We start from the raw sequence: 23,820 nt of genomic DNA on the forward strand, positions 1-23,820 counted from the left end.
TCACTCTCGTAGATTTAATGAAGGAACACGATGCCCAAACATTAACAGGAAACTACATTTCAACATTTTTACGTTTGATATTTAATAACATTGACGACCACTTTATTCATATCATTCAGTGATATTGGTACATATGAATCCGCTAACTATAAGTTATGTGTATATTGTTGATTGGTAATCTGCATGTAATTTGCATGGCATTAGTGAAAACCATTGGTGCCTTGGGGCATTGGTGCCATCCATGTACACACATGTTTACTGATCCGCAAGCATTTCATATTTATTAAAACACCAGTCTCAGCACATCTATATACATCATTGTACACCCTTTATTAATCTGTTAAGGCACACACGGCATGCACTGTGGACACATCACCTGTGCATTACGTGATTACGTGCATTAAGTTATTCGATTCAATTGATTGAATTATTGAATGTCCTTAAAGTAAAACCAACGGTCAGGTCGGTAATACAATTAATGTGAATAAAAGATCCCTTTCTGCTGGTAGTGTATGGACACATTTTGAATATGTTAATAATATGCATTACGATCTCCTGTATATCAGTGTTGATGTTGCATGACTTATGTGACCAGTAGGTCAATCAGTTGGATGCCAGCATTAACAATGTTGTGTAAATATCGAGGCTATAAACTCCTTAGACCTTCTTCACGGGGGCTTTATGACAAATCTTCATGACTACAGCAGTAGCCACAGCGAAGACAAGTGCCACAACTCCAACACAGCATCCGACAATCACCCCGGTGAAGTCTCTCTCCTGGGTGATCAAAACAACATATTCAAGTTTGGGTAGAAATCTTCCCAAGTAAATAGCCGTATATTACAACGAAAGTCGGTCCTTGGTTTACACTAAACCCCAGTCAAATCATTAATTATATGTTCTTTTCACGAAGAATAGATCGAAAAAGGCATGCTCCAAATAAATCTAAACATGAGAATGTACAAATAAGAGTGGATTTCAATAGTTTCACAAGCTGAGGTCCGTTTAAAAAATAAGCTGTGAGACTACACTTACAGCATCCTGTTGCTCGGACGGAACACAGTCGTACACTGGCCGGGGTACCCCAGGGGCCAGATCTATCTGACACTCCCCGGTGTTGCCTGCAACATCGACTACAAGGACGTGGACGAGCGACGTGCAGCAGCTGCCCCTGAAGTTCAAAGAACAAAGTATTAGGTTCATGTTGCTCATGTTACACCAGGAGGTCGATTAGAAAATAAATAAATAACACGACTCTGTAACTAGATTTATTTTCTGCCAAAATATTAGTAAGATAAAAACATCATACAATGATATATACAGACAATCAAATGAAATATAAGAATCCACCATTTGATACTCTAGTGATACATGCAGAAATGGAAGAAATAGACGAAGAAGATATTTTCAATATGGCTGACGTGGCGGTCATATTCAAAATCAAGTCATTATATTTTGAGAGTACTTTAAGAGACCCCGTAGCTGTGATCCTTTTTGCCAAGCTAGAGCCTCACGGGACATATAATTTTAGAGCAAAATTGTGAACTCAAACATTTTCAATACGAGTGCGTGCCTGCTTGCGTGCGTGTGTGCGTGCGCGCGTTCGTGTCTGCTTGTCCTTGTCCGGTGCTAGGCCACTGAGATTCATGCCGGAGGTTTAACATGAACACCCCACTTAGACACTGTACAGTGACTCCGAGCTGACCAGTCCTTGTTTTATCCCCTCAATGAGGCAAGCTCACAAGAAGTAGCATATTTCCCCCTCTAACCATATTTGATGTCTTCAAAACGTTTAGAATTAACTAATCCCCTCCATCAACATGTTATCTTATATACGCTGAGATAACAAGTGGTTTAGGATAAACAAATGCATGTTATCTTTGGTGCATGCGATACAAAGCCTTATTTGTTTACACATGTAGCCAACAGTAGACATGTACGATTACCTAATACTTGTCTGGACAGATCCATTGACCCGCGTCTGGCCTTCAACGAATGTGTCGACCTCGAACGAGCCTGTCTCATCCATACTGGAGGTAATCTGGAATAAACCGGTTCCCTCGTCCCATATCTCCGCCGAGGCTGACCACGTGTATTGGTGACACGTGCAGGGTTCCAGCATGTCCTCGTCACACGTGCCGACAAGTGATGTGATGTGACACTCCGGCTTATCCTTGTCCGTATCCTTTATGAAAACACAGAGATCAATATCACTTTACTTACAACTTCACAATGACCTGTCATATTTGTCTGAGTTACAGGAAACTGTACCGAAAGGAGATATAAATATATATAGTCATGAAATATATCAAATATCATTATTGGTTAGGTCTAAGAGACGTTAATGGTGACTCTCGTAATGGGTAACCTTCAGTTGTCGAATCTTTGTTCCTGTTGATACTCTCTTCACGCCATACTGGAAGTCAGCAGCATCTCCAGTTGTAGCAGTTAGAGTGATGGTTCTGAAAATACAAATGCAAAGTAACAGTAGATTTTGTTATTGTTCTTGTTTTTGCATCCTTATGAATTTTTTTTTATATCTGTCTTAGTCGAGTCGGCGTGAAAATGTCCTGGACAGACAAGTAGTGGTTGATATTAGGAACATTCGGGAACTAAGACACAGCAGACCTTGACCATCGGATCCATTCTTTTCTTACAGGGTGGGAGTGAGACTGGTCTTTGGACTGAATACTTTTCCTGAACTGTGTAAGTTACTGGGGTGTCAATAATATAGTCATCGGGTAACTGTCGACATCGCCCAAGTACAGTCATGGCTGGTTCTTACAGCCTGATCGTCTTTAGACACCAACATATATGGTGATTATGCAAGAAATTATGTTTTGCAAGTTACACATGGTTACGGCTCTTACGTTGTAATTCCTTCAGTAGGACCTGCCGTTATGATGAACTCTCCAGTTTTACTTTCTCCTGAATTGAGGGTGAATGCCAGTGAAAAAGGTGTCTGAGCGAAATTCTGGTCATCTTTGATGGTCACATTTATAACTGATTGGCTTCCACCCTTGTTTGTCACCATGAATGGGATCTTCATTTTCTCATTCTGATAGACAAAGCCTACAGACGAAGAGAACATAAAGGTCAAATGATAGTATATGGATAAGCATCATACACTGTGGAGAGCAGAACACACGCTGACTTGTGAATAAGAGTGACTACGCGTCACGATCATGAAAAATTATCAACATATTTCATTAATTTCTTTCAACATATAACTTCAATTTATATCTTCATCTGACATTGTACAATTTGGACGTACTCTCTATATTTTCTTAACTTCTTTATTGCAAACCGTCATTAAATAGTCGTACGAAAGTATCTTGCAATGTGATATTTGTGATGATGCTACCTTCTGCTGGCAACATTTTCAGATCAATGGCTACAGGAACAATCTGACTTGGTTGAAGTCTTATCAGCTGGTGTCCAGATTTGTCACGCCCCCATACCGCTACCTTGAAGGGCTGGAAAAAAGTGGCATAGCATAATTATCATATACGACGCATTTACAGACATTTTGGGATTTACCGGCAGGTTACCAATATCCAAACAGATCGATGAATTTAAATATCCATCGCGTCAAATGTATCAGACCACCAAATCTTAAGTGTATTTGCTAGCTCAAGCGTCTGATTTTGAGGAGAAGTCTTGCGGATGTTATCCGTGTTCAGGGTAGCTACACCAGACACTGACTTTCACAGTTGATCACATAACTGTGACATGGGTACACGGTTACTAAGATATGTACGTGTTGACCTGTCCACTTCAGTCCTGAACGTTACCTTGTACTACCTATTTATCCCCAATTACAGTCCTTGTTTTTGTTGTTGAAAATGCTCATTTGTCCTATTATTATTAAAATTAACATACCATTTCACATTAAGTAACACTTTTGATTGCTTTTGTGTAGCGTTCCTTCTTATCCTCACCCATATCTTTTCTGATTAACTTAATGGTACGATACCTTTGACAATGTGTTCAAAAGAAAATTGAATAACAAATTGCACTGTTTTGATCACGTAGTGCTGTTTTGATATAAGCAAAACGACTTACGGTTGTAGGCAGAGTGATGCGCAGCTTGAACACAGCGGAATCTGCCGATCCAGGGACACGGGTTAGGCCTGGATGACGTGCAAGTTCAGATCCATCGTCAGCCAGAAACAACACTTCACTCAAACTCTGAATACTGTCCATGGAGCTGCCGGTAGCCACTATTGTCACATCGTCACCTAAATATGTTGAATGAGGATTCAATCTGATCATGCTCGCTCTGTTTGTTATACTTGCCACATTAAGTTATTCGTTTAATAAGTCTGCTATCTGTTAAAATTGGTCACCTACCTGCAATGGGTCTTCCCTGTATTTCATACTGGAATCCTGAAGATGGATCTGTCTTCACAAATTTGATTGAAATATCAAAAGAACTTTCAGCTGTGACTTCAACATCCCAGTCGTAAGAGTCAGATCGGGTTAACGTCCATTCACCCGGAGTAGGTTTCTATATGTTATTGGAAAAAGGTGCAAAAGTCTTGTAGTGCACTGGGCATGGGTTTCTGGCGTGTTCAAGGGCCGCAACTCTGCACGACTGGGCCACCCGTGCCCCCTCGAGATAAGATAAATGACATACACTTCAATATATACTAAGGGACTTGTCATTTATGATAGGGGAGGGTGGGCCAGTGAGATTAAAGGGGGTGGGGGTATGATTACAGTTACACAGTTCAGGTCAAGTATTCAGTCCTGAGACCAATCTCACTCCCAACCTATAAATGGCCAGTCCCCAATAATAGTTCCAAGTTGTTGGGATTGTTTTCGTTTGACATTTAAAAGAAGTATTCCATTGTTACTGTTGGAAGAGACCAAATTAACCAGACCACATGTACACATCACCCACCTGTAGTTTGACCAGTTTAATCCCTCCACCAAGATAATCAACCGTTACATTCGTCGTCACCGCTGCCCCTGTCAGATTGAATATATATTATGGACTGTTTTGTTTGTTAAACGCCAAGCTCATATTCCATTGAGTTGGGGTCTTCCTGTACATAATCGAATGTTGATTAGGTTTAGAGTTAGGTATACGATATTGCAGTGAAAGGACATCACTGACTTTGGTCTTGTTAATGTAATGATTTACTGAAGCTTGCATCAAAGTGACCCAAATTATACAGTTACACATATACAGTTATAATCTTAAAATAAATAAGAATCTATCGTATGCAATGATGTCCTCTAATAATCATAACTGACAAGGTATATTTTATTTCAAGAAAAGTTTCCCACCTGGCGCGGTTATTGTCTGTTGTGGCTCGGATCCTCCTCTGCTCATGATCTTTACGGTTACTTCTGTGATGGTCTCGTCTACATAGATCGTGGTAGTTGTCTGGGATGATGGCATGTAGACCTTCATTAGAGTCACCAGCAGCGGAGACACAGATTCCTAACACAGAAATATAGCGGTACGTATACAAAGATAACACCGTCAAAGTTCACACACTGCTAACACGGACATATAGTGGTACGTATACAGTGATAACACCGTCAAGGTTCACACACTGCTGACACGGAAATATTGTGGTACGTATACAGTGATAGCACCGTCAAGGTTCACACACTGCTAACACGGACATATAGTGGTACGTATACAGTGATAGCACCGTCAAGGTTCACACACTGCTAACACGGACATATAGTGGTACGTATACAGTGATAACACCGTCAAGGTTCACACACTGCTGACACGGACATATAGTGGTACGTATACAGTGATAACACCGTCAAGGTTCACACACTGCTGACACGGACATATAGTGGTAAGTATACAATGATAACACCGTCAAGGTTCACACAAGGCTGACACGGACATATAGTGGTACGTATACAGTGATAACACCGTCAAGGTTCACACACTGCTGACACGGACATATAGTGGTACGTATACAGTGATAACACCGTCAAGGTTCACACACTGCTGACACGGACATATAGTCCGGTAATTAAAGGTTTATTTTTCATGAAGGTTCAACAAAATTGACGGAAAAGGTTTTTTAACACATTTCACTGACTTGATAGGTCTACTTTAAAAAAAAAAATAGTTTACCAAAATTTGACTTGGGGAAACACCCAAAATAGGTCAAATCCAAGATGGCCGCCATCAATACAAACGAAAATCGAAAAAGTAAAAAAAAAAGAATCAATCAAAATCTAAACATGGATGATGACTCTATTTATAATCAACTTCATAGGATTAAGACAGGGGAATATATATTTAACAATTTTAAAGTGAAATCTTACACAGAAATAAATTACGGCTGCTCGAAATGTGAAAAAAATGCAATTGTTCCATATCGGACTACAAAATACTTAACACGGGCTTATAAAGAGGGAATAACCCTGCAATACTACAGTTTACAAGTCAAACTTACTATCAATTTAAATGTCTAAAGTTCAAGAAAGTCTTTATATTCACACTCATATTCTGGACATGAACAGACGATTATTCAGTAATGTCAGAAAAGTCATGACTTGGTCCATTTGAAAATGTCATCCCTTTGCATTGTCCACATACTGAGGTACATTGTAGACAATTTTTTTCTGCATGAGCATGTGTTTTCATTACACTTTCCAGTGCAATTGTATCTGATTATTTTCAACAGAAATTTAGGAGTGACAGCTTGGTGCCTTGTGATTGGTTTCAATGTAGTGCCCTTGTTGCTCTTGTGAAACGTCCAGCCCCATTCTGTCGCATCCATATTGTTGCCTAGCCAGGTCTGCACTTGGAGTCAGACTCGTTGGCTGGGCAATCTGGCAGCATCTGATGTCGGTGGAAGGTGTCGAAGGGGTAGGTAATTTGAGCTTGATACATACCTTCTCAGTGAATTTTGTCACACGTTCAGAATTCAAATCCAAGCCAGGCATACAGCCACAGAGGATTGCAAGTGCCTGATTACCAGCCTGCTCGATTTCTGCATGGTTTCCACCTGTCACCATGAAAACCTTTGAATATTCCTGAGACCATCCCTATGCCATATGGCCTCGATGCTGTGTCGGTCCCTGACAATGCATGTACAAAGAGCAAAGAATGGCTGAGATTAGGATCAAGGATCATCTGTAGGATGAAGATGTCAGTGATCTTTGTACTTGTCTGAAGAAAGATGGCCTCATGGTATCGGGTCTGAAGTGATATTGCAACAGGATGAGAAGGTCGGTGTCATTCCCTACCACTACCACAGGCTGTGTTTGAGCCAATGTACAGGCAGACATTGAAATGTCATAGTCAGCATCTCCGGTTGAGTGTTTAATCTGAAAACCCACCTTTTTCGATTTTTGACCCCAACAGAGTGATGAATTTCTGTTTGTTTCTTTCATTTGCCAAAAGGGCTTTTTCTTCATTTTCAGAATCAAGTCTGGTGTGAAATCCACATCCACTCCAATCTCACTTCCAGTTCTTCTCTGATGGGTCTCATCCTTTGTAAAAAAACACCACAATAACCATCAAACACGATAAGAGCATTGCAGAAGTGGTTCCTCAAGAAATGAGCCCGCACAGCTTGTGACACTGATTTGCCGGACAACATCTGATCTGTACTACCCTCTGAATATACTTGAGTGATGATCTCCTTTAACCCAGATCCAGCCATCAGATTCCCAACTGTGCCCACAAAACTCATCTAAGTATGGAATCCCCCCTAAGACCAGGGCTATTTGATGCAAGGGGCTCTCAGCTGGCCGTGATTCGATGATCATGTATGCAATTCACCAAAGTTGCTGGTCGATTGTAATAACCGGTGTGATTCCATGTCGTCTGGCATATTTGGAAATATACTCCAGCGTTGATCTGACACAGGATTCGTCACTTGGTGTCACGTTGATAATCGACAAGAATATCTCAGAGCTCTTCCTGGGGTATGGAATGTCAGAATGGAGCAACTGCATGCAACCGGAACACAGTGGTCAACACACACAGAAGTATCTAGTTATCTAGTTTGCTATTCTTTTCATCAAGACAGAAGTCACCAATTGGTGAATAGATAATGTTCGCCAGCACTGCCTTTGGATTTCTTTGTGAGAATGGTTTGACACTGTTGATTTTTTTAACATCATCTAAGTCCACCTTAACTCTTGGTACCCTCCGTCTCACCATCTCGCCCATGGCATGGATTGAGCCAGTCCCATCAAACCTTTTGCTGGCATGATCTATATAACCAGCCTGGTATTGCACGAATGTATCTGCAATGTCTCTGATTAGGTGAACACCATGAGTGGTCACCGAGAATTTTCTAAATTTACGAGGACCTGAAACCGAGTTGGCTTATCATATCCACTAAATTACGATGACCATATATGTGTTAAAGTGTGATACTTTGTCAAACTTGTCGAGGAGGCAGAAATGATGGGGACATTTCGAATGCATTATTGCCTGACCCAATGACGCAGCTCAGCTCTTGATGATAGCTTGAAGGAGGATGCGTAATGCATGTGGGAGGTAATCAAGATTGGTGTCAGTCAATGCCATCTGCTCATTGTCGAGATACACATCAACATGTTTCGACATGCTTTCTACCTGCGTATGAATGTATCCCCCTCCAACTTTAATCAAACTGTCCATGTCGGATTTGTCCACCTTTGCAACATTTTCATATGCCGTAAGAGATGCAATGTTAGGTTGTTGCCTGATTGTAGTTATGAATACCTTGTTCCCATAGTGATTCATGAATTCCCTTTTCAGCTGAGATGTAGTGTGTAGTTGATTATTACTCAGTGCACTCATTGACTTCATAATGTGACGCAAATTGTCCAAAGGAATCGTTTCATCATCATTCTCTTCCAAGTAATAAATGGCAATCTCAAATGCTGTCATCTAGGACATACACTTCAGTCGACCAAGTCTCCGTTTCTTTGGTGGAGCCTCCCCATGTTCAATATAAGCTGCAGGTATACTTGTCCCTCTCCGAAAATTCTTATCACAAGCATGGTGATGGATAGCTTCTTCAGCTGGTAGATCGTATATGGGCACAATACTTGACTGTACCATCTTGGCCCAATCATCTTGCCTGTTGACACAGTATGTTGCAGACATATGTTGAGTAACTGAAGAGCCATCGCACGGCTGAAGTACACTTCTATATGGATGTTTGTACAAGTACCACATAGAAAACAGTGAGTTTTAAATTTAAGGCTTAAACATATGATCAAAAAGTTTTCAGCTACTTTGATTGCCTTTGGATTTATATGCATACTTCGACACTGTCTGTGTACCAACAGGCTACAGTTGTATATGATGTCTGGTGCATCGAATTTACAGCAGCATTTTGCTGTCAACTTCACATAATCCTGGGGATGGTCCAGGTTAACTGGTTCCATACATAGCAAACAAGTCGCCATCTGTGATCTACATAGGACACCTTCAGTTGAGAATAGTCACCTGCGAATAGTAACAGTTGATAGAAATATGGTTGACATGTGTCCAGATACAAATGTTGCTTTTCCGATTATAGCAAATGATTTTTGTGCTAAATGTCTTGATTATATCTTCTGAATTAACTTTTAATAAAGTTTCTGAGAAGCTAATACCATTTGAGAAAAATAACTGCTTCCCGGAGTTAGGAATATCTCCCTTGATTTTCCTTTAAACAAATGTTGATGTTAATTTTAAGGCTCTGTTTCAAATTTTATATTTATATTTGTTCATATTTTCATCAGTTATTCCTCTCTAGAGCCAATCAACTATATATTATACAAGTTTTCATTTTAGCTATAAAAGAAAAATAGCTTATACATACCTTTATGTTCTTGAGGTCTATCTTTAAAACATTGTATGCTCGGCCGCCATTTTGAAGAAGGGAATACTTTGGGTTGTTTCAATTATATTTGTTTCTAACTTGATTATTTATGTGAAGACAATAAACTGCATGATTTAATATGTAAAACGTCAACATTATAATAAATCGGTTCATGTTCTGCAAGAATTACTGATATTAACAAATTTATGTACTTTTTCGTCATTTTGAAGCATTATTTTAAATTTCTATGTGAATTTTCCTTTCAAAATTGTTAAATATACATTCCTTTGCATTTATCCTGGCAAGCTAATATAGACAGACTCATCATAAATGGGTTTTTTGTTATTGGTTCCACGTTTATGACTATTATTACTTTTGTTGGCGGCCATCTTGGATTTGACCTATTTTCGGATGGTTCCCCATGTCCGATTTTGGTAAACTATTTTTTATTTTAATGTATAGGTGCCAAGGCACCAAAATCCAGCAAAAAACCTTTTCCGTCAATTTTGTTGAACCTGGACCTTTTAATTACTGGACTAATATAGTGGTACGTATACAGTGATAACACCGTCAAGGTTCACACACTGCTGACACGGACATATAGTGGTAAGTATACAGTGATAACACCGTCAAGGTTCACACAAGGCTGACACGGAAATATAGTGGTAAGTATACAATGATAACACCGTCAAGGTTCACTCACTGCTGACACGGACATATAGTGGTAAGTATACAGTGATAACACCGTCAAGGTTCACACACTGCTGACACGGACATATAGTGGTAAGTATACAGTGATAACACCGTCAAGGTTCACACACTGCTGACACGGACATATAGTGGTAAGTATACAGTGATAACACCGTCAAGGTTCACACACTGCTGACACGGACATATAGTGGTACGTATACAAAGATAACACCGTCAAGGTTCACACACTGCTGACACGGACATATAGTGGTACGTATAAAGTGATAACACCGTCAAGGTTCACACACTGCTGACACGGACATATAGTGGTAAGTATACAGTGATAACACCGTCAAGGTTCACACAAGGCTGACGCGGAAATATAGTGGTAAGTATACAATGATAACACCGTCAAGGTTCACACAAGGCTGACACGGACATATAGTGGTAAGTATACAATGATAACACCGTCAAGGTTCACACACTGCTGACACGGACATATAGTGGTAAGTATACAATGATAACACCGTCAAGGTTCACACACTGCTGACACGGACATATAGTGGTAAGTATACAGTGATAACACCGTCAAGGTTCACACACTGCTGACACGGACATATAGTGGTAAGTATACAATGATAACACCGTCAAGGTTCACACACTGCTGACACGGACATATAGTGGTAAGTATACAGTGATAACACCGTCAAGGTTCACACACTGCTGACACGGACATATAGTGGTAAGTATACAGTGATAACACCGTCAAGGTTCACACACTGCTGACACGGACATATAGTGGTAAGTATACAATGATAACACCGTCAAGGTTCACACACTGCTGACACGGACATATAGTGGTACGTATACAATGATAACACCGTCAAGGTTCACACACTGCTGACACGGAAATATTGTGGTAAGTATACAGTGATAACACCGTCAAGGTTCACACAAGGCTGACACGGAAATATAGTGGTACGTATACAGTGATAACACCGTCAAGGTTCACACACTGCTGACACGGAAATATAGTGGTACGTATATATTTATATGACGTATATAAATATATTAATATACAGTGATAGCGTCGTCAAGGGCCACAGACTACTAACAAAAATATAGTGGTACGTCTATAGTAATAACATCGTCAAGGGGTCACAGACTGCTAACACGGAAAAATAGTGGTACGTATATACATAATTATATAGTATACAGTGATAGCGTCGTCAAGGGCCACAGACTGCTAACCAAAATATAGCGGTATGTCAAAAGTAATAACATCGTCAAGGGGTCACATTAAGGGCGCTCGGCATTAAGGGACTAAAACAAGGACTGGTCGGCACGGAGTCAGTATACTGTGTCTGAGTGGGATATTCATGTTTAAGTGCGGCATGGTATTTCAGTGGGCTAGCACTATAAATCGGCATCGGTCCGGACCAGTACAAGCAGACACACACAAGTGCAATAATCTTGGACGCGACGTTAAACCCAATTTCACCTCACCTCACAAACTCCTAACACAGAAATAAAGTGGTACGTATAAAGTGATAGTATCTTCAATGAGACACAGAATCCTGAACCAGGTATATAGTGTTACAAACATGGGGATACTTTAAGGCACAGAAGAAAGGTGCTGCATATATAATAAATTTAACTATGATCGGTAATTTGACACTTGATGGCTGTTTTTTGTTGACAGCATCTTGACATACAGAACCGTTACCTCCATAAGTGACACAGATTTCAATTACGCACAAAAAGACATTTATAACGTATTTATAAGTATAGAGCATAAACAAATATCACGCGCCACTGGCGTTTGCAAAACATGAGCACAGGCGTATGAATGTTGTTCATGTGTTTTGAACACATGAAACCCCTCAGAAACGTACCTGTATAATTTGAGCAACTTTACCTATCCCTGCCTTCGTGGTTGTGTGAACGGAACCACCGGATGCCCCTGCTAACATGTCATATATACTGCCCCCACCAGGCACAGCGCGCTTATACAGGGGTACTTCTGTAAATACAATGCACAAAAAAACGGACTGTAAATACAGAATGCCTTTCAGAAAGTGATCCAATGTAAATATTGTCATATATTACTTAGTAAAAGTACAAATTCGAGTACTTTTTCGGCGGTTGAGTGCCATCCAGGATTCGAACCCACACTCTCCGATTGAGGCACCTGATAGTCAGCCCACAAAGTCAAAGTCATCTACCCACTCAACCACCCAGGCTAGCACAAAATTGACATACACATCTTCTGTGTATAATGTAGACTGAATTATGTATCCCGCACGTCTAGTCAGACAGATGCAAATGTTGAAGTAAACGCAGGGATTGTCTCGCTCTTCATACACTGTCTCTTACCTGCATCTCTCCTCCTACGCGTACATCGTCCAGTGAGAAAGAAGTCAAGAGTAATCTTCTTTTGAAGAGCCAGAGACGCAACTGTCGATTGCATTTCTGCGTCTTTTGGTGAGGCATCCGTTGCCACGAATATTTTTGAAGATGGTAGGCACATCTCCAAGGCTTGAAATATCAAATATGACGGTTACCATAATCACTGGTAGTTATGGATAGGCATGTAGTTGAAAATCGTTGCAGAACCATACAAAGATATTGTCGAGAACTTAACCACAGGACTATTGACATTTATATCATACACTCAAATGGTGTGAAATGTCTTCAAATTATTCAAAATAGTATTGCTTTTATCAGTAGACTTCTAGCAAACGTGCAATTATCTGTATTTTTGATGTGCTCAAACAATGAAGGCGCCAATAAGAAGCTGAAGGCACGAACGAGGTTGAATGCAGTAATCAGTTTTACAAAACAAATATTTGAAATATTTTAAATCTGTTCTACCCTTCAAAAGACCATCCATGGAATACTCTGGACAGTCTCCTCCTCCGTGTACTGTGATGCTTTTCAGGAATGAAATTGTTTTCTGTCCATCTTCGAACTGATGAGTTTCAGTTAGTTGCGCTGGTGAATGCAACAACAGTAACATTTAATTACGGATAAGCTCATATTACAACGTGATTTGTATTACCTTACTGAACGCGGTACTTTCGTTCTTAGAGAGTCTACCCTTTTCAGCTGAGACGCTGGTGAATGCAACAATTACGTATGGAAAACACACGAATTACAAAGTTATTTGTATTACTTTTCAGCACTCTGAACATGTATGTTGGTTCTTGGGAGTCCTATTCAGTTGACTTAACACGGTGGTCAACGAACAATGCATTGGGGTGAATAACTATATATAACCCTTCGATACGACCTCCACGCTTTATGTGGGGAGACAAAGGGGAAAGATACTGTTTATCTTTAATGAAAATTCAGACGAAGCTGATGGAGGGGGGAAAGGTTTAAGGTATTCTAAACATAATATTTATTAATTTATGTGCCTAAATAAGGCAACGAGCACGCGATCATACCTGATACCTTTTACTACTTCAATAATCGATTTTATGATGATATAATCATTAGATAGATACACCAGTGTAATAACCAATAAGTATTGTAGTTTGCGGCTATGCAGATGCTCATCCCTGACCTCGTAAAGGACACTCCTTATCAATCGAAATAAACTCTTCCAAGAAAACATGAAAGATCAATCATCATGTACAAACCTGGATCGTTGAACAGAACAACAATGTAATTTGCTGGTTCATCAACAGTTCCTACAGTAGATGCTGCGATGTTAATGACAGCGTTCTTTACGGCTTCTATGTCATCCGCCATAGATCCAGTGGTGTCAATTACGAAAGCCAAAGAGTTCCCAGATTTTAGCTGAAGCAGGTTTTCGTACCTATCCTTGCTGATGTGTCCGCGAATCCCATCAACTGTTATAATAGAATGTTAACATCATATTGACGCACACCGCTGCATATAGTGTATATTTTGCTCCTCAACAACATGCCTTCGTGCGTCACGACAGAGGTAAGAAAAGCGGTTGAAAATAGTTCGGCTCTTCTAAATAAACGCTCTTGACAAAAGGAAAGGTAAACATATATATAATGTGAAAAGCGACACAGGGACACATAAATGCATTCTGTGGAAACACTATACACCTAACGTTAACGCGTTGTGAATAGTTCCACACCTGGTAACCGAGTGTACATTGCTATAGTAAGCTAACATTACATGCTGGTGTCATAAAATCATGACTCTAATTTTACGACCAGGATGAATTAGATATTTACAATACAAACCATTGTAACCTCAAAACGTTGTTTGATGATTTGTTGTGTGAAAATAGCAATAGTGGTTGGGTGTATAAGCTATCTGACATCTACTGACAAGATGGTCGTAGCCGTATGTCTGAACCTACACTCAACAGAAAATTAAACCCAAACATTATGTTCAAGATGTACCTTTATCATTGAAGAAGTGGATGGTGTGATGAATGGCGGCCTGTGCTGCCTGCAAGTGGAGATGGTGGTGGGGGGACAGAGAGGGTTCGGTGGAGTCTTTGTTAATACCCCCCAGGGCTGCTGATGCGGTCGCGCTGTTGTCCCGGGGGCCACCGTGGCTACACTTTCCAGTTACATATGCCAATGGATCGCCTGATAGTATAAGACAACGTGGGAGGTAATGAATTATACTAAACACAAATACATGTATTTAAAGTTCAAGGAAAACAACAATGTCATGGTGTTGAATGAGAAACGTTAAAGATGATAGTACCTCGTCAGAATTGTTAAATGACAGGACACATGCCTCTAACTTAATTATTTACTTGCTTTACCATCATTTTATAAACCTCCTGTAACGTCATTTTCAATGTTTCTCCTTTCAGTAAGTAGAAAGCCGGGAGAGATTTTGGTTGCTTGGTTGGTTGGTTTGTTGTTTAACGCAGCACTCAGCAATATTCCCCGCTATATGACAGCGGTCTGTAAATAATCGAGTCTGCATGTCTCGTTTTACAACTTTGGTGAAACGCACGACCACGGGTATGGTGCCGACTAACCTAGAAACATAATCGGGCCGAACCGGAATTCGACCCATGATCATCGGTTACTGGAATGCCCAAGGGACACAACTCTGCACACCCGAGTCCCGAGTGATTTTGATTATAAGCAGGGAGGTTTGACTTTCGAGTATGACCTTGAAGGTTGTAAATGAGCTTTAGTCAAGCTCAGGTAAGGTATCAAATCAATACAAAATATTTGTTTAATGCGTGTATCAAAGGATATATCAGTTCATAAGGAAATGAAAAAACTTTTTCTCGGTTGTAGTTGAAAAATGGGAGAAGGAAATTCCTCGGACTCTTCTGTTTCCAGCGTGTTTACATTTTCAACCGAAACTGAGGAGAAGTGTTTTCTCCCATACTTAAAACTCATCAACTTGACGCATTTGTTCTGTCAGGCTCGGTGACTTGGTTGGTTGCATGTTATCGTATCCCGCCGCCAACGGACATTATTCGTGTATTATCCGTTGTGTGGTCCAGACTCGATTATTTACAGGCCGCCCTCACATAACTGGTTGAGTTTCGTGCGGGGGACGACACGCGGTTGCGTTTTCGCACGCTCCGCTTCTTCACGTTCTTGTACAACCGTTTCACCAAAGTGGTGCAGGTAGAAGTCCTGAATCACTTGGGGCTTTTCTTCCACACCAAGGTGACACATCTGACCATAATAACATGTGCCCATCATGTGTATAATAATGTCAACTACTTATGTCTTACGCGCTTATTTTTCAAATAGTCATCAATATGGCCGATCGTTATGCAAATGGGCGCCTTCTCTAAGACACAAGTTTTTCAATGATTATATAGGTCTGTAAATCTGAGATTTTGAAAATCAAATACATACGTGAAGGCTTTGTGATGTCCTCGCCACTCCGGTAACCACTTGTCAGGATGTTGCTCTTCACCAGTAACGTGTTCTCACATCCATCATAAGCAGTTTGTCTGAAACATTTCCACGAGCAATGAAAATAAGTTACTATATAAGGCCTAGTGTACAGGGAAGAACATAGAACGCATATTCCCAATCAGCCCTCGTCGTATATACCTTGGTACATTAACTGTAAAAAACATACGTATTATTACAGTTCTACTTGAAATTTGAGAAGAAAGTTGAAAAACAATTAGTACATTAAACGTTTTTAAACAGTTCATTGGGAGAGTTTGTGCCAATGTCCAACGTTAACGAGTTATAACGTCGTCACGTTTGTACTGGACAAACTATTATACATCATGCACGTGCTGGATCACGATATGGCTGATATATTGCCGATGTGACGTTAAATTTTAACTCACTCACTCACTTAAGTCATCTTCATGCAATCATTCCCTACAAAGTTAAAAATGCGCACAGAGGGAAATCACATTTTGAACACCATGCCTAAGACACGACGTATGTGTAATTTTGACAGAGGGAGGGCTGTAGCGTGGATTCCCTGAAGAATTCAAGGTTGGGAATAGGCTTCGAAAGGCAAACTTGCGATCAAAACGTCAAGCTGTCCTTGACACCACCGAGATGCACGTTTGATGTGGTGTCAGCAGCATCTTCAGTGGAATAGGCACCAGCGAAACAGTACCTTGTCTTCACAGAAGAGTCATGGTTCAGTTTGCAGTTCATGGTGGCCGTATCCGAATGTAACGACGTCCTGGTAAGTGTATTGTTGACGCTATCGTCAGTGAAAGCCAAAGGTTTGGAGGTGGATCAGTGATTATTTCGGGCGGATTCAGTTTCAACCACATAAGCCCACAGTACAATGTTCAGGGTAATCTGAACTCTCTGCGCTACAGAGACGAGATTTTACAGCCTCTGGTGCTTCCAGCTTTTTGTCCACATGCAGTGAGTGTGAGTGAGTGAGTTGGGTTTTAACGCCGCTTTTAACAGTATTCCAGTTACATCACGGCGTGTCAGCTTAATGTAGGAGGGAAGCCCGAAGCGATGCAAGTCTCAGACGTTTACCACTTCCGTGAAACCCACGAGCACGGGTATGGTGCTGACAAACCTAGAAACATAATCGGGGCGAACCGGGATTCGAACCCACAATCATAGGTTTCTGGCGTGCCCAAGCGAATCGCGGCGCCTTAGGCGACTTTGCCACCCGTGCCCCCTGTCCACATGCAAGACTCTAGAACGGCAATGCACGTCCACATCGAGCTACCGTTGTCAGGAACTGTCAGCAGCAGAATAAGATCGACGGAATTGACTGGGCAGCCTTTTCTCCCAATTTAGCACAAATTGAACATTTGTAGGACGTGTTGGGGCGAAACGTCAGGGATAAACAGGGATTCCCGCAACAAGAATGGTTAGCCATTCCACAGATCACCCTCAGAAACTTGGTTATGTTGATGCGTCAACGTTGTCTCGAATGCATCAATAACAGAGGCGGTCATACCAGGTAGATACCAGGTATCGAACCGGGATTCGAACCCACAATCATAGGTTTCTGGGCGAAACGTCAGGGATAAACAGGGATTCCCGCAACAAGAATGGTTAGCCATTCCACAGATCACCCTCAGAAACTTGGTTAGGTTATATGTCAGCTTAATGTGGGAAGAAAACACGAAGTGATGCAGGTCTCAGACGTGAACCACTTCGGTGAAACCCACGAGCATGGGTATGGTGCTGACAAAACTAGAAACATAATCGGGGCGAACCGGGATTCGAACCCACAATCATAGGTTTCTGGGCGAAACGTCAGGGATAAACAGGGATTCCCGCAACAAGAATGGTTAGCCATTCCACAGATCACCCTCAGAAACTTGGTTAGGTTGATGCGTCAACGTTGTCTCGAATGCATCAATAACAGAGGCGGTCATACCAGGTATTAACCAGTGAACCAGTGTTTCTGCCATTTGTGGGTGAGTGGGTTGGGTTTAACGCCGCTCTTAACAGTATTCCAGTTATATGTCAGCTTAATGTGGGAAGAAAACACGAAGTGATGCAGGTCTCAGACGTGAACCACTTCGGTGAAACCCACGAGCATGGGTATGGTGCTGACAAACCTAGAAACATAATCGGGGCAAACCGGGATTCGAACCCACAATCATAGGTTTCTGGCGTGCACAAGGGACGCAACTCCGCACAGCGAATCGCGGCGCCTTAGACGACTGGGCCACCCGTGCCTCCTCTGCCATTTGTGACTTTATCAAATGACCCCAGTCGTCTTCAGTGCAACTTATTAACTTCTTTGGGCAAGTATTTTCGTCATGCACTGGCATGTCTAAAAATGCATTAAAGATTATAACACAAATGCCAGCTGTCAATAAGATCTGCTCAAAACTATGTTGCTTGGATCCCTTGAGTAGTATATGTATATCGCCCTGATTGGCTCTATAGTATCATTTGGCCTCGACTTCCTCTCTGTTGATTGCGAGATAGGTACCTCAAGGTCAGATACTATCCCGTTCGGGTCACGAGATCTATCGAGATCTCCATGGGATCTGATAAAGTAGGTTAGTAATCTCGTGCACAATTCATGAATCAGGTTTGTCAGCGTTGCTGCATGCACTTATTAAACAGTGGCCAAAGGGTAGTCGCGCGTTTCTCGGCACTCGTGCTATAAATCAGCACTGATAAAAAGAACACATTTAGAAAACGTATTTAACACATATCTACCTAGCAACGGATGACACTCCACTGTTACAGGTCATTTGGACCTCTTTTACATTATTCAAAACAGATTAATGCCCGTTGGTGGTGTTACACAGGGTACACGTTTATTTTTAGCATATATTTTAGTGTGAAAGACGTGAAAAAATGATATTTTCATTCCAGTGAACATACATGTAACACTTGATATTTCCCTGCAGCGAACACAATACTTGATATGCCACTGCAGTGAACGGAACTTTTGTCTTATAAGAGTTACCTCGACGCAAACTGTCTCCCCTTTTATCAGTGTCGAGCCGTACACCAACTGTTGACTTCCTTTTTACGTTAGTTCAACATGGACAAGGACAAAATATCGACAGCTGGTCATTTATGGACTTAATACTGCTTCTTGCCGTTTGTTATTCTCTTGAAAATGTTTCATTATAAACTGTAAATTTCTCATTTAACTCGTCAATCGAGACTGTTCGTTTCGCAAAGCGCCATTTTTGTTATTTAACTAACCTGCCTGTATTCTTTCGCTCCCAACTATGGTCTCCTAGATTTCAAAAATATTTTTAGTTGAAGTTGATTTTGCATATAATCATAAAATTATCCAAATATATGACAATGAATTGTATTGCCCTCAAATATGTTTTGTTACTTTTGTTTATATTTTTTACGGTGTTGCAAACACGGATCTTCTTTAAGTAGCAATTACAAGGGATGGTGAAACGTCCCTGCGTGTCAGGCAGGGATAATGTACGTTTCAACGTGTACTTTACGACAACTACACACAAATGTTTATAATATAAAAATATTTGTTTCCTGGTCCGTCCTATATTCAAATGTTTCAATCGATCCCCCAAAACGATCTTTATAAACTTATTTACACATTAACACAAGGCGACATCCCTGACATTGATTGTTCCCGACGTGTGTCGGCATAGATACTTTAATCATATTACATATAGCAGGCGCCGGTTACATGAGCGATCATGGATTTGACCATTTATAAGTTTACATGTACCATGAACGCAATGCATTCACTTCTTTAAACGTCACACCATATCAATAAGAAATTCAACTGACTTACCCGCATGTTTTGCATGTGTCCATTGACGGCAATGCCTGGATATAAATTGGTTTATCTTTTATTCCTGAATTGAAAAACAAAATAGGAATTGATTTTTCTTTTGGATATAATCCGATGTGTTGAATATCTTAAAGAATGATCAACCTGCGCCTTCGCGAAATTCAATTTTACCAATTTCGTAAGATGCTGTATTTTATCATGACTTTGGATAATGTTCGGATTTGGCGGGCTGTGATCTGAAGTTTCCTTTAACATACCTTTTTATCAAAATATCAATGTCACATCTTTTTTGTTACAAAAGATAAAGCTGAATATTCCAGACAATACATTTTGAAAGAAACAAGAAGAAGAATATGAAGACATAGGGAGGTTATAACACATTTTACGGGCCTTAGAAACGGAAGTTATTGATAAACTAGTCACGGACTGTGATCCACAGATAAGCTAAATTCGGTGACATTGACAACTGGGCCACCCGCGTCCCTACTATGTTGAATAGGAAGATGGTGTTTCATAATCTTTTGAGATGTTGGTATAAAATAAATTGCGAAAGATGGATGATGTTTAAAAGATGATTGAAATAAATGATAATCCACACTGCTTAACTTCTTCTATTTTTTCGATAACTCTTAATCTGCCACGACATGATTGCTTGGCTGTTCAGGTAGATGTATAGGTATCGCATATTATTTAAAGACAGCATAGGAAGAGCAGAGTCGGCTCCTGTCACTTACCGAGCTGGAAATACGGGACCCCACCCTTCATCTCCACCCAGTTGGTGTTGCTGTAGAACATCTGCATCATGTGCAGGAACTGACCAATCAGCTCTTTTACAGCATCAAGATTAGGGTTGTCTCTCTTTAACATACCAAGGATCAATTCCCTGATGGAGATCATTTTCGAATGTGCTACAACAAAATGAAATGATGATTCAATACAAATGACGGGATTAAATACATGTTGCTTCTTACAGTACAACAGAAAAAGTTCCCCGATTGCTGGTATGTAACATCCAGTTTACAATAATCAAATGAAATAATCTTTACAAATATTGTTGTGCAACATCCGTGGCAGCCCTCTACAAATGATTCACAAAAATGCTACAATTATACACACAGTAAAACACCCTTTGAAATATAAACCTTCAATACAGAAGAAAGACTCCAAATCCCGAATCTCGGACCATATCCAAGCCCGTGCAGACCACAACATCCATTGGAAGAGCATCAACGTACTTACCAAAAATGATGAAAATACGAGATCAGGATGCTTCAAGAAGCCACCCACGTCACAAGACTCCAACAACCCTCAACAGAGATCAAGGTTATGACATCCCAATGATCTACCATGAGTTCATCACTACACTAATTTCATTTCCATATCTTTCTCGTCACGTGCTATCGCTTTCTCGTCTCGTATTTTTCGCGGCCATACTGGAAGACGAGAAAGCATGTCCCCTCTCGGCCAACATATGGAATTCGAACCCCTGAACATAGGATCCCAGTTCACCTAAGGTTCGCTACTCTGCACAGCCAGCATTGACTCCTTGAATGACTGGACGCTGCCGTAATTTCGATTGAAAAATAGAAAACCAAATGAATATGTTCTTTTCCATGTACTTCGATCTTCGAATCAACTCCTTTTGGCCTTCGTTGTCCTGCTTTCAAAGATATTTAAGATGTACCTTCGTGGATGAGTTCCCCGTGGAAGTGCCACACCGCCTTGCCATGGTGATCCTGGTCGACTCGGTTGTTGGCGCTGGAGATGTCTGCTATCACCTGCACCAGCCTCTTCTCCGAGGCTCCGACTTTAACACGAACAAAGACTAGATTACGGACATTATTTCATGATAGGCATGGTGAGGTCATATGGGGTTGAACTCACTTTAAAGACTCACTTTATAGCGACGTGCATGCTCGTGTGTGTGTGTGTGTGTGTGTGTGTGTGTGTGTGTGTGTGCGTGGCTGTGTGTGTGCTTGTGCTAGCCCGGACTATCTCCGATTTCATAGTGCTAGCCTATGCCGCAGTTTCACATGAATACCCCACTCAGACATAGTATAGTTACTCCGAGACGGCCAGCCCTTCTTTTAGCCCTTTAATGCCGAGCGCCAGACAGGGTAACAACAAGTACCATCTTTACGTCTTTTGGTATGACGCGGCCGGGGATCGACCTTCCGCTCTCCGGACAGACGCTCTACAACTAGACCTCGGAGGCGGCCTAATAGGCATGGTTACGGTAAGGGAGCGTTGATTTATTTGTTAAATGATGACACGATGTGATACCACTTGAACAGTTTAAACGTGAACACTTTATCACGTAGGTAATATTGTGTACCTATACACTACACAGCTGTGACAATTAGACAATTAATTTCAATCCCAGTTCACGTTTATGAAATCCATAATATATTGGCGATGGAGATCATATGAAACAATAAGAGTATACTAATGTTGATTCTAACGACGGTCAAATGTGACCATAATTAAATTTTCTTTGAAGAGCAATTATACAAACAATGACTTCATACCTCCATAATACATCAGAAGCAGTTTTCTGGCAGTAAGTTCCGGAGTTCTGGCGAAATGTCCCGGTCTTAACGGAGTTGAACCATTCCTCGGATTGTCGTCAAAGAACGACGCTACTGCCTTTACAATTCCTATTCGTGTGATGTCTTCGTGTGTTAAAGTGCCGTGCCCTATGTCACCATCATAGAGTCTGTTTGGTAGAAATGCGTCCACACTACCAAGGAACAGCATACATACCAGAAGCATAGACATGATCCTATTGTAACTCACACAGCGTCTGTCCCGCTCACACAATATATAGGGAGCCATGTCATTATTTACCATGTCATTATGTTTACCAAGCAAAGAAATCAACTTCCTTGTTAAAAAGCGAAATAGATTAGTACCATTTATCACACACACGGTATTATTTCGTTTACCTTGTTTAAAGTCAGCTTCAGATAATCGTTGTTTATTTGACATGTCTAGTCCAACACAATTGGGGGATTGGCAAGAGGTAGCACATGCTTGAACGTTACACCCACTGGGCAAAGACGAACGACTTATCACAAGTGTGTGTCGATGTAACCAATTGCAACCGTCAAAATAAGTGTTTTGAAATAAAATTGAACAATGACTTTTTGATCTAGCTACTACGGTAAACGAGAAGCAATTTACTAAGTACTCAGTATGTTGACGAGGGCGTAGTAGAATCGATAATGTGCGCAAGCAATCGCCCCTGTGGGGAACGAGTAGCTGAGATGAGAGGTTAAGATAACCAGAGTATTGAACGATGAGGCACTTTTGCACTCAATAACATTTGTTTGACAGAAGTATTTCAAATACTGAGGTACCTCCCTGCTGTACCTAAATACTGGGTCACAAGAAAACAAGGGTATTTCATAGCCCTTCTAAAATTGAGTGTGTGAGTTGTGTTTAGCGTCGCTTTTAACAGTATTCAAGTTATTTCACGGCGTCTCAGCTTATTGTGGGAGGGAAGCCCGAAGTGATGGAGTTCTTAGACGTTTACCACTTCGGTGAAACCCACGAGCACGGGTATGGTGCTGACAAACCTAGAAACATAATCGAAGCGAACAGGGATTCGAACCCACAATCACAGGTTTCTGGCGTGTCCAAGGGACGCAACACTTCACAGCGAATTGAGGCG

The 23,820-nt window shown here is 40.9% G+C and overlaps 1 protein-coding gene across 1 annotated transcript; it reads right to left on the reverse strand.

Moving 5' to 3' along the window:
* On the reverse strand, nucleotides 1-22,961 carry LOC124141858 (von Willebrand factor A domain-containing protein 7-like). The gene is made up of 20 exons (XM_046510013.2): nucleotides 22,676-22,961; nucleotides 21,832-21,954; nucleotides 20,882-21,055; nucleotides 20,148-20,211; nucleotides 16,313-16,410; nucleotides 14,873-15,064; nucleotides 14,129-14,341; nucleotides 13,359-13,478; nucleotides 12,861-13,022; nucleotides 12,380-12,507; nucleotides 5,296-5,452; nucleotides 4,907-4,974; nucleotides 4,354-4,510; nucleotides 4,066-4,241; nucleotides 3,365-3,476; nucleotides 2,871-3,072; nucleotides 2,369-2,462; nucleotides 1,947-2,185; nucleotides 1,036-1,171; nucleotides 1-777 (listed from the first exon to the last, which is right to left on the reverse strand). Exons 1-20 carry the CDS (start codon nucleotides 22,923-22,925, stop codon nucleotides 658-660), a joined length of 2,985 nt encoding a protein of 994 aa, XP_046365969.2. The 5' UTR covers nucleotides 22,926-22,961; the 3' UTR covers nucleotides 1-657.
* Nucleotides 22,962-23,820: the final 859 nt, after the last annotated feature.

Source organism: Haliotis rufescens, unplaced genomic scaffold, assembly GCF_023055435.1.
Source record: "Haliotis rufescens isolate VD_foot unplaced genomic scaffold, xgHalRufe1.0.p SCAF_7, whole genome shotgun sequence".
NCBI classification, from domain to species: Eukaryota; Metazoa; Mollusca; class Gastropoda; order Lepetellida; family Haliotidae; genus Haliotis; species Haliotis rufescens.

What these genes read in the sequence shown, in the direction of transcription:
- LOC124141858 (XM_046510013.2), bottom strand. Translation starts at nt 22,925, where the DNA reads ATGTCTATGCTTCTGGTATGTATGCTGTTCCTTGGTAGTGTGGACGCA. An exon ending in GGTCCCGTATTTCCAGCTCG is followed by an intron (nt 20,212 to 20,881) that starts GTAAGTGACAGG and finishes TTTTCAATTCAG; the next exon opens with GAATAAAAGATAAACCAATT. An exon ending in GCATCACTCTGCCTACAACC is followed by an intron (nt 3,477 to 4,065) that starts GTAAGTCGTTTT and finishes ACTTTTTTCCAG; the next exon opens with CCCTTCAAGGTAGCGGTATG.